The following is a 12,459-nucleotide window of genomic DNA, read 5'->3' as shown; positions in this document are numbered from 1 at the left end:
ACTGCGTCGCTTCAGCCTCACTGTGTGAGCGGAGATTATTGGGGACCGCTCTGTGGGACTATTCATTCCTCCACAATGCCTCACAGGGAATGCAGTTTTGCACTTCCTCCTGGTGACCCTGCTTTTCCTGCTGGAAGTCGAGCCTTTGGTGGTAAGAGGGGTAATGAGGCTACTGCAATGTGGTGTTCCGACTCACTGCCCTCTTGAGAATGGAACTAAAATACTGCTACAGACAGAATATTCCAAATTACTTGGTGTGTCCTCTTGTGTGCTTTCAATCAGTGAAACCCAGAGTCTTAAAGATCTCTCATCTCCACCTTCAAGTAAGTGTACCTCCGGCAGGACGCATTTCTGGCTATATGTTGCAGTGTATCTGATCAGTGGACCACCTTTTTTATGTATAGGGAAGTATTCGATATGATCAAAGAATTAGAGCACCTGATATACAACTTATTATTCACAGATTATAATAATTTTGCTTTTCATTTTATGTAAAAAGTTGTAAAGTAATATGTCACCCTTTCCTATTCACAAAAAAATTGTACTGAATCACTCGTAAGTAAAAAATCAAGTGTACTAGAAAGTTATCTTACGATTTTTAGCAAGTTTTTTGAATTAATAGTTATTGTTGCTGTCATTGTGGTTATTTCTGCAATTATTCTGCATATAGTTCAAAATAATTTGTAAAATAAGTAATTAATCATATGTACACTCATTGGATGTAAAAATCTATACTTTGTAAGATTGCTGTTCTAATAGTTGTTTTGCATTCTTTCTTCTTGAGTTGTTACGCACTGAGGTAGCAAAATGTCATGGGATACCTCCTAATATCCCGCCGGACCTCCTTTTTCCCGGCCTGCCATAGCAACTGGACGTGGAATGGACCCAACAAGTCGTTGGAACTGTTCTGCGGAAATATTGAGCAATGCTGTCTCTACTGCAGTCCACAATTGTGCTGCAGGATTTTGTGCACGAACTGACCTCTCGATTATGTCCCATAAATGTTAGACGGAATTCATGTCGGGCGGTCCAAGTGGCCAAATCATTCGTATGAATTGTCCAGAATGTTCTTTAAACTAATCGCGAACAATTTTGTTCCCCGGTGACACGGCACATTCTCATCCATAAAAATGAAGTACATGAATGGATGCAAATGGTCTCCAAGTAGCCGGACATAACCATTTACAGTCAATAATGGGCAGCTGGACCAGAGCAGAAACCATTTCATGTAAAGACAGCACACACGACTATGGAGCCACCACCAGCTTGCACACTCGACCCTACCATCAGCTCTTCCTACCTGAAATTGGGACTCGTGTGACCAGGCGACCTTTTTCCAGTCGCCTACTGCTCAACACATTTGGTCAGGAACCCATGAGAGGCGCTGCAGACGATGTCGTGCTGTTAGCAAAGACACTCACGTCGGTCGTCTGCTGCCACAGCCCATTAACGCCAAATTTCACTGCACTGTCCTAACGGTAACGTTCGTCTCATATTGATTTCTGCGGTTATTTCACGTAGTGTTGCTTGCCTGTTAATATTGACAACTACGCAAATGCCGCTGCTTTCGATCGTTACGTGAGGGACCAGCCACTGTGTTGTCTTATGGTGAGAGGCAAGGCTTGAAATGTTTCGTTACAAAGCAAACTACTTAGTGGCAACAACTCTAACAACCGTTACAAACTCCATAATACATACCAACCATAACAAACTGCAGAGATAAACGTCATCGAGAGCGATAGGCACATATACTGATGGCAGAAGTATCGCATGCATTAGATATAACAAAGCAGTGCATTGGCGGAGCTGTCATTTGAACTCAAGTGGTTCATGTGACAAGATATCCGACGTTATTACAGCCGCACCACGGGAATTAACAGACTTCGAATGAGGAATGGTAGTTGCAGCTAGACGCGTGGGAGATGCCATTTCGGAAATAGTGAATTCAATATTAAAAAATCCACAGTGTCAAGAGTGTGGCGAGAATACGTGGCTATATCAAGCAATTGAGAATGCAATGATGGATCCGCTGTTGCATTTCATGGGTGATGAAGCTTGGTTCCATCTGACAGTACATGTGAATTCCCAGAACATCAGATACTGATCAACAAACAATCCCTATACAATTAATGAGCGACCTCTTCACGGTGAAAAAATTCGAGTGTGTTGTGTCGTATCAGCAAGACGGATTGTGGGACCCAATTTTTTTTAAGCAACAGCACACATTGCTGTGTATATGTGAATCTTTGAGGAATTTTACGCGCAGTTGACCCCCATGAACGTCCTTATGCTGTCTTTCAACAGGATGATTGGTTGGTTGATTTGGGGGAGGGGACCAAACAGCGAGGTAATCGGTCCCATCTGATTAGGGAAGGGTGTAGAAGGTAGTCGGCCGTCCCCTTTCAAAGGAGTCATCCCGGCATTTGCCTGAAACTATGTAGGGAAATCACGGAAAACCTAAATCAGGATGGCCAGACGCGGGTCTGAACATTTGTCCTGAATGCGAGTCCAGAGTGCTAACCACTGCGCCATCTCGCTCGGTGAATTGGATGGGGCAACATGTCACATTTCAGGCGCGTTAATCTCACGAATTCATGAAAGATTCACAGAATAAAGGAATATCACCAAAGGATTGTGGCCGCAGCGTCTGCCGGACCTAACTACTTGTGACTTTTGACTGTGGGGCAGTCTAAAGTCATAAGTGTACGCAGACAACCCAATAAGGCAAGAAGACTTGAATGGTCAATGCTCACAACGGAATTTTCAGAACTGCTGCTCCAGAGTAGCACTAAGTGTACACCGATCAGCCTAAACATTATGATCACCTACCTAATAAATAGCAGGTATGTCCACGTTTGGCACAGATAACAGCGGCGACGCGTAATGGCATGGCGGCAATGAGGCCTTGTTAAGTGGCTGGATGGATTCGGCACCGCATCTGCACAAACAACCCACCTAATTCTCGTAAATTCCGTGGACGGGGCCGATGAGCTCTGACGGCAAATTCAATCACATCCCAGATGTGTTCGATCGGATTCAGCTCTGTCGCCCATCGAGGCCAGAGCATCACTTGAAATTTGCCACTGCGTTCTTCAAGCCACTCCGTCACGCTCCTAGCCCAGTGACTTGGCGCATTATTTTGCCGAAAAATCGTCATAAAGGGGTCTTACGTGGTGCCTTGCACGAACTCCACTACACCCATGGATGGCCACGTGAATGTTTCCCAGAGCCGCCGTCAACTTGTCTCCGACAGCAGTACAGGTTTCAAGGAGCTGTCCCACTGGAAGACGACGGATTCGCGCCCTCCCATCGACATGATGAAGAAGGTATCGGGGACCAAGCGGCGCTGTGCCACTGCGCCAACTTCCGGTCACGCGCCCATTTCCGTCGTAGTTGCCGCTGTCGTGGTGCTAAGATTGACACATGCAAGGGTCGTCGGCTGCGGAGACCCATCGTAAGGAGCAGTGTCAGCACTCTGGATGTTCACCAATTTTTATAATCAGGTAATTTGAGAGTGTGAAATTAATAGCATCTGCTGTGTAGCAGTTATACTTATGAATAAATTTTTACTACCACAGCCAGTGCCAATACTACTACTACTACTACTACTACTACTACTACTAATAATAATAATAATAATAATAATAATGCTACTAATAATAACAACAACATACATAACTTATCTGACAAAAGAAAGAATTGTTTTGTGAAATTTTGTTGTTTTGTACATATTTAAATACAGTTTAGGTTCCAATGGTTCAAATGGCTCTGAGCACTATTGGACTTAACATCTTAGGTCAACAATCCCCTAGAACTTAGAACTCCTTAAACCTAACTAACCTAAGGACATCACATACATCCATGCCCGAGGCAGGATTCGAACCTGCGGCCGTAGCAGTCCTGCGGTTCCGGACTGAAGCGCCTAGAACCGCACGGCCACCGCGCCCGGCTACAGTTTAGGGCAAGAACGAAGTAATGTGTAAGCTTTCGCTACTCTCCGTTTCGCGTTTTTGTGTAAGTGGGAGTTTTCGTGCTCCTTGTACAAATGTGCAAGATTCCGAATACTTGTTGAACCATAAGGGTCTGAAGCAAACTGTCATCGATCCCAGTTTTAAGTGAATATCAAAGAAAGTGACAGAGCTTTTCGTTATTGTTCATACTCGTGTATACAATGTGGGCCTACAGCTAGATTAATCTAACTCACCGTAAGATCAATGGATGTCCTAAGCATGAATAAATGCTAGTCTCACAATCGACGATGATGTGCTATATTCCCGCATGGTTCTCAGCGCCTCAAATGGGTGACAGTATGATAAATTCAAAACTTAGCATACTATTCAGAAACCCAAAACTATACTATATAGTAGGTGAACTCGTATTTCTGAGGAATACGCTATCGCCTAGCGGGATTTATGTCAAAAACAAGGAGATGAAAGTCTGCTGCAGGGTGCTATCGCCTAGTGACACTATCGTAAACTTGTAGTTGAGTAGTAGGGAGTATCTGTGCACGCCGTGAACCGTGCACAGTGTTCATCAAACCTGTATGAATTTTATCCGTAAGGCAAGCACGTCAAGCCAGTTGCGCATGCGCCAAAGCTCCTTAAAACATGCACAACTGAAGATGTGCTAGCGGCCATGATGCCAGCTTTTACGGGGACTTGAGGAGTAGCAACTTAACATAGCGCGGTACATTTAGTGATATGGTTCAGATTATCGCATCTATGTTACGTGTAACAGCATTCAAAGAAAAGTAACAAATTAATACACAACGTGTGAAAAGTTACGGTGTTCAACTGTTCCTGTGCTCTATCACAGCAGCTGCCGCTGGTTAGGAGTGCTCGGTGCACTGTGTGTTCAGTACTCTGCTGAACATTGAAGCCTGACGGTTCCGCCACAGTTCGCCGTCTGTCCTGCTTCACCAGTCTGCCCAGTGCATGACGTCCAACATCTGTAGTGATGGGTGACCGCCCATCCCCACGACGTTTGGACAAGTCATGCGGTTTCGAAATGCTCGTGGCGAGCCTCCAGGCCATCACAATCTGCCCTCAGTCAAACTCAGATACGTCGCAACCCTCCCCATTCTACATACGGACAGCAAGCAGTCATTTGAGCCAGGTGAAGCTACTATCGCCTGAGCAGGTTAATATCGATAGTAGGTTGGTGGACATAATGTTCTGGCTGATGAATGTATATTAGCATGTTAGGGCACGCGCAAAAGTGCATTGAAATAGACGTAATGTAATGTAAAGGATAAGATCAATTCAGTAAATATAAATCTCTGTATTAGCTTATTTTTAACTTATTTGCCGGCCGAGGCGGCCGAGCGGTTCTAGGCGCTTCAGTCCGGAAAGGAGCTGCTGCTACGGTCGCAAGTTCGAATCCTGCCTCGGGCATGGATGTGTGTGATGTCCTTAGGTTGGTTAGGTTTAAGTATTTATAAGTTCTAGGGGACTGATAACTTCAGATGTTCAGTACAATAATGGTTACAGCCATTTGAACCATCTTAATTATTTATTATGTAATTTTTACATGTTTATCTATGTATAACTGGCTGCAGGAGACAGCAAAGGACCTGGAAGAGCTGTTGGATGGCATGGACAATGTCTTGAAGGGAGTATATAAGATGAACATCAACAAAAGCAAAACGAGGATAATGAAATTGAGTCGAATTAAATCAGGCGATGCTGAGAGAATTAGATTGGGAAATTAGACACTTAAAGTAGTAAAGGGGTTTTGTTATTTGGGGAGTAAAATAACTGATGATGGTCGAAGTAGAGAGGATATAAAATGTAGACTGGCACTGGCAAGGAAAGTGTTTCTTAAGAAGAGAAATTTGTTAACACCGAGCATAGATTTAAGCGTCATAAAGTCTTTTCTGTAAGTATTTGCATGGAGTGTAGCCATGTACAGAAGTGAAACATGGACAATAAATAGTTTAGACAAGAAGAGAATAGCAGCTTTCGAAATGTGATGCTACAGAAGAATGCTGAAGATTAGATGGTTAGATTACAAACTGATGAGGAGGTACTGAACAGAATTGGGGAAAAGAGGAATTTGTGGCAAAACTTGACTAGAAGAAGAAATCGATTGGTAGGGCATGCTCTGAGGCACCAAAGGATCACCAATTTAGTATTAGAGGGCAGCGTGGAGAGTAAAAACGGTAGAGGGAGACCAAGAGATGCACATACTAAGCAGATTCAGAAGGATGTAGGTTGCAGTAGTTACTCGGAGACAAAGAAGCTTGCACAGGATAGAGTAGCATGGAGAGCCTCATCAAACCAGTCTCTGGACTGAAGACCACAACAACAACAACAACAACAACAACAACAATGGGTGAGGAATCTGTCCTCGGGCTGGTTTTTCGTGCGCTGTCCTGTACAGTTTGGCTTATGGTGTTACCAGTTATCTTTGAGATTGGAACAGCAGAGACGGCCCTCGCAGCACCACACGGCACGATTTGGCGAGCCACTCACCTGCGTGTTCATGAGCCGCAGCACGCTGGCGGCGAGGTAGCGCCTGCTCCGGCTCACCGTGTACAACAGGCGGGCGCCGAACCGCATCGCCTGCGCAGAACAATGACAAGCTGACACTCACACAGCACGGTACAGCACAGCTCAGCCTATATATTTCTTCTGCAAAAACATTCCAAGCTAATAACTTCATTCATGCAAAAAGCAGCTTACTTCAAGTGGAGCATATAAAATCTACATTGTTTTTTTTTTTTTTTTCAAAACCATAGTTACGGTGCACAAATGATGATTCACATTTCGTTGTAGCGAAAATAAAGCTTCGAATAACGTCAAAAGTTCAGTACAAATTATCTGCAATGCAATGCGGATCGTAGTTCACACGTTGCTTTGATGAAGTTAACAGTAACGTGATTACGCTATAACGCTATCTGCTGCTGCTATAGTGCGGACATTTTAACGTCAGTGTAAACGAACGAGAACTTAGACCGTTTGGGGGAGAGAAACGGTCCGGTGGGAACAAGGTCCGCCTTTCTCTCGCAGTCCTGATAATCTACACCCGTGATTTGTACTCTTGCGATAACAGGACTGATACGTCGCCTTAGGGATCGGCGGTCTTTTCTGGTGTCGACAGGGTCGTTCTCGAACCCCGTAATCGACCAGGTTTAGTCTCTTCACACACTTCAAAATGAGAAAATAAAACAACGAGCAACAGACAAACACTGAGTAAAGCGGAGAACACAAAGCGCTCAGCAACGGCTACAGGGCAGTCCCATGGTGATGTCGGCTGTGTCGTAAACCAAAGAGTACAGGCCCGAAATCGGCCGGTATCATACCGAGTCATCGTTCAAAAACAGCCTCGCCTAAAACTGCCACGAAGAAGTGTCCGCACTATACAATTACTACTACTACTACCACCACCACTAAAAATAATAATAATTTGACAGGCATGCCAAGAGAATTCTCGATATCCGACAAACCAAACAGATATTGGAGTACGCGGAAAGCATTAAGAACATGAAGCGGACCACCGGTCTCAGCCTCAAAACAGTTATGCAAGGGAGACATACATCAACTCAGTACTCGAGTGGGAAGTGTGGCAAGAGGTCAAGAAACTGAGAACACAAGAATCTTCGTCGGAAGAAAGGAAGAAAACGCACAGTGAAGTATGAAAGAAATGTGGAGCCTGAAAACAGACAGGCGTCAAATAGACGTTCGCTTGACCCTCTAGCGGCCTATGCGTGTATAACAAAGTTTTTTCCCATTGGCCGTCTAAGGACCACGGTGTTGTAGCTGTATTTTTGCTATTCCTAGCGCCTGGACTTAATAGAGTGACAATTATTGAACTATATGGAATAAAATCGTCGTAACTTCTGAACAATTTGCCGTAGGACGTTCAAGCTTCACAGTTGGCCGTGGGGCATGATAGGAATTCGTATACGTTGTATGGTTTCGCACGTTGTATGGTTTCGCTTTGCGACGAGGCCCACTTTCATTTGGATGGGTTCGTCAATAAGCAAAAGTGACTCATTTGGGGGACTGGGAATCCGCATTTCGCGATCGAGAAGGCTCTTCATTCTCAACGGGTGACTGTGTACTGTGCAGTGTCCAGCCACACGGAATAATCGGTGCGATATTCCTTAATGGCACGGTGACTACAGAACGGTAGTGAAGTTTTTGGAAGATGAATTCATCCACATTATCGAAAATGACCCTGATTCGACAGGATGTGGTTCACACACGATGGAGCTCGACCCCCATCGAAGCAGGAGGGTGTTTGACGTTCTGGAGGAGCACTTTGGGGACCACATTCTGGCTCTGGGTACCCAGAAGCTACTGGCGTAGGCCTCGATTCGCCGCCATGTTCTCCGAATGTGAATACATGCGACTCCTTTTTCAGCGGCTATATTAAAGACTAGATGCACAGCAATAGCCCCAAAAGCATTGCGGAGCTGAAAACAGCCATTCAGGAGGTCATCGACAACATCGATGTTCAGACACTTCCGCGGGTTATGCAGAATTTCTCTATTCGTCTGCGCCACATCACCGCCAATGATGGCAGGCATATTGAACGTGTCATAAGCTAAATCCGAATATCTGTAGCGACGTTTACATGTTGAATAAAGTGTTTGCACGCCGTAGTTCGTAACTAATTTACTTTTTTTTATATAGTTCAATAATTGTCACCATGTAACCACCGCAGTAGACTCACATGCACTTCCTTCTTCCCTTTTGTCCTCGTATTGCAAGTTTTAAATTTTTGCTTCTCTTTGAAATCAAGATGCTGTAAGAGTTTCTTCTTGTACGGCATACATTTCTGGATATCCTTCCGTGTTATTCAAACTTCTTGCACGTCCTTTTTTATATGGCGACGTGTCTCCTTGGTTTTATAGTGAAAAAGTAGCAGACTACCTGATTGCTCAATCCTTTAGGACTGATGTCAACAATTTGGCCGTAGGATAGAGTTCCTCATTTTTTCTCCACATGTATACAGTTCATTTCCAAGCTCGTCCATCGCTACGATAAGTGCCTTAATTTAAATGGCAACTATGTAGAAAAGTAGTATTTAAGTGTGGCCTTCATCTGCATATAATAAAAAAATTCCAATACTTTATTTATTTTTAATTCCAAAACGTAATGTACTTTGTGGATAGCCCTAGTATAACAGGAAAAGGATAGGGGTGGATGGAGAGGAAAAAAAGAGAGAGCAGCGCTTATGTGGAGTGGGATGGGTAGGAAAGTGTTAAAGTTGGTAGGACGGATAAATATCAGGGTGGATCTCATTGTCTGGGAGAGGGAGTTGGATGAAATTGCTTGGAGATAGTAAGTGGAGTGTGTCTATGTGTAAGGACGGAGGAATGTGTTGGAAAATGGCTCTATACTTGCACTGTTCGAACACTGTGACTGCGGAAATAGAGTGAGATGGTGGCACACGAACAAAGTTTGGTACAAGCGCAAACGTTTCGGTAAACGCGGGTCCGCAATCGACACCTTTGCAAGATGACTGCGAACGTATTTTTTTTTTTTTTTTTTTTTTTACAGATATAGGTTCTCCTTGAGTAACGATATCTGTAGCTTACACATAACGGCCTAGCGTAGCAGCACTGCCGCCAGGCGAACTCCCAGTGGTCGATGAGCTCGGTTTGGCGCCAACTGTTATGGAATATTATCGGAGAGGGAGGAAAACGTAAGGCAGGAGAATATAATAGTGTGAAAATTGATCAATAGATAGCGCTGTTTGTATCAGAATACGTAAGTGAAAACACCTGTCATGGGCATAACCCCCTGAAGTTGGTGTAAACACGCCGGGTACACGGCTTTTCCTCCTTTCGCGACTGCAACGTTCGCCATGACTGTCTCAATGCAGGATCGCGCTCTGCTTGTGAAAGTGTATTACAAGAATGATGACTGTGCACACGTCGCTCTGCAGAAGTTCCGCACACTGAACGTTTTGAAAAAAAGGCGTTGGTCCGATGACTGCAGTGGGTCTGCAAAAAAGTATTGGGAAATTCGAATACACACATTCTTTTTGTGTGCAACCTGGTAGTGGGAGGAAACTAATTGATTCGACGTGAGTGGAAGTAGTGGCCACAGCAATGCAGGAGGAGACGAGTGGTGGTGTTTAGACGGCTACTGCACGGAGAACTGCCCGAACATTGGACATACCCGTGAGCACGGTGCATAAAAGCCTACAAAACATCCTTCTTTGCTATCCATTCAAAATTACCCATGTGCAGGAGTTCCTTCCTGTTGACCTGCCAGCATGAGAGACCTTTGCTTTAGAAATTCTTTTTCGCATGGAAGTGGACAATGATTGGCCGTGGAAGATTTTGTGGACAGACGAAGTCCACTTCCATCTGACAGGATATGTCAATACACAGAATTTTTCAATATGGGTAACGGAAAATCCACACGCAAACCAACCAGTACCACTTCATCCCGAAAAGGTCACTGTGTGGTGGGGCATATTTTTCCGAAGAGACAGGTGCTTCTGGTCCTGTTACCTGTACCGTCACTGGCAAGCGCTACGAGTGTACTGCTCAACCACGTCATTCCAGCTCTCCAACAGCGTGGATGTGTGGGTGGGATCATTTTTATGCAAGATGGCGCACATCCGCACATTGAAAATCCAGTTAAGCAGCTGTTGAAGAGCCATTTCGGAATACCAGCCGCCATTTACTTATAGCCTGGCTGTCCCGATCACCTGATCTTAATCCGTGCGACTTCTGGCTGTGGGGCTATCGGAAAAATGTTGTGTTCAGTGTTCCCATTGCAAACTTAGCTGCATTGAAGGCACGCATCGCGCAACACATTCTGATCGTGACCCGGAAACCCGTATCAGTTGTGGAACATGCTGTTTCTCGATTTCAACTTGTTGCAGAAAATGGTGGACAGCACATTGAACATGTTTTGCGCCGGTCACACGGAATATAATAATCCGATATGATTTTGACTGATGCCTTTCATGCGGTTTTTGGCCTCAGGACAATTGAAAACCGATTTTTCCCATCCGATGTGATATGACCTTACCGTGGTGGATGGGCTTACGTTATTAACAGTATTACATCTGTACACCCATGCACACTGACTAGTACAGTTTGTTTACCGTCAAACATACACCTTAGGAATTGTTGTATGACTCATTGTTCATTTGTAGTCGACCACTATAAAATTATGGTGCTTACAGCGCCATCTATTGGTACATTTTGTAAATATTTATTTTTCTTCTGCCATACGGAAATCTCCGATAATATTCCGTTGGAATTTGACGTGATTATGACCAGTGGTGTTATTTCTACAGCGGTTTGAAAGTTTAACTTTGATTATAAACACCCTACATATCTGAAACAACAGTGAACGTCAGTACGTATGCGTAGAAACGTTAGAGGCGTGTACCGTGCCTTGCACTAGAGACAATGAACCTTTCAGTTCTATGGAGTCAGGTTCTCCTGACAAACCATTTTCGTATCTATGAGAATTAATTGTGAAGATTTTTAATGCACGTAAGGTGATTTTGATAGGGCATGTACCGATAGGCACAAGGTTCCATTTTTATTCTTCAGGTGTATGATCGTTGGGAGTAACATGCTCACTGAAAGCTGTGGAGCATAACATCAGACCGATCGCCGTGGTTACATCAAGACAACTGGTTTTAGAGTGAAACTTAGCCGTGACAGGTACTAATAATGGAGTAGGATCTTACAATGCAACTGACTTCAGTATCAAATATTGTCGTAATTGGAATTCAATAACAGTTTCCATTTAAAAAAAAACTAAGACAATATTTCATACTGAACTCAGTGGCGGCTCGTAACCACACATTCGCAATCAGGGCAAAATGTATTCACACCGCGGACTACTTTCAACCAAACAATCGGCTGACGCAGCCCCGGAATGCACGCCACACTTGTGAAGTCGTGTCGCGACCGTGAAGCAACAGCACGTCGGACGTGGGTACTGTGGAACAGCAGAATGGGCCACAAGGGGAAGGAAACAACCACTGAGGAACTAAACATCGTTGTCGCCCAATATCTTCAACACAAGTCGTATGCCGAAATTGCGAACATCATAGGACGAAGCCGAGCGACTGTGCAATCTATCATTAAGCGATGTAAGGACAGACATGCAGTAATAAACAGTGAACGACACGGCCGTCCACAGAAGCTTACAACAAGAGAGACCAGAATGCTATTAAGAATCATCAAGAAAAACCCGGAAACGACAGCGTCGGCACTATCCGCATATGTACATGACCACTTCCGAAGGGACATCACTCCAAGGGCAGTTCGTTACCATTCTCCATCGTTCGGGCTATAGAGCCAGGGTCCCGAGACGAAAGCCCTCCATCAGCAAAAAGAACAGGAAGTGGAGGACGGAATTCGCGAAACAGCATGTATCCAAGACAGCAGACTTCTGGGATACTGTATTGTTGAGGGATGAAAGCAAATTTAATATCGTACACAATGATGGTAGGATCTTGGTCTGGAGAAGA

General features: G+C 44.4%; 1 protein-coding gene across 2 annotated transcripts in view; it reads right to left on the bottom strand.

Annotated features, from left to right (window-relative positions):
* Nucleotides 1–12,459, bottom strand: part of LOC126366006 (putative glycerol kinase 5) — a 296,780-nt gene that overhangs the window by 120,397 nt on the left and 163,924 nt on the right. For both annotated transcript variants that reach the window (XM_050008851.1, XM_050008852.1), the window contains one exon: nt 6,474–6,563. In XM_050008851.1, the coding sequence (XP_049864808.1) occupies nt 6,474–6,563 (90 nt within the window). The remainder of the gene's footprint in view (nt 1–6,473; nt 6,564–12,459) is intronic.

This window comes from Schistocerca gregaria, chromosome 4, assembly GCF_023897955.1.
Source record: "Schistocerca gregaria isolate iqSchGreg1 chromosome 4, iqSchGreg1.2, whole genome shotgun sequence".
Classification (NCBI taxonomy): domain Eukaryota; kingdom Metazoa; phylum Arthropoda; class Insecta; order Orthoptera; family Acrididae; genus Schistocerca; species Schistocerca gregaria.
This window is presented reverse-complemented; position numbering and strand designations above follow the sequence as displayed.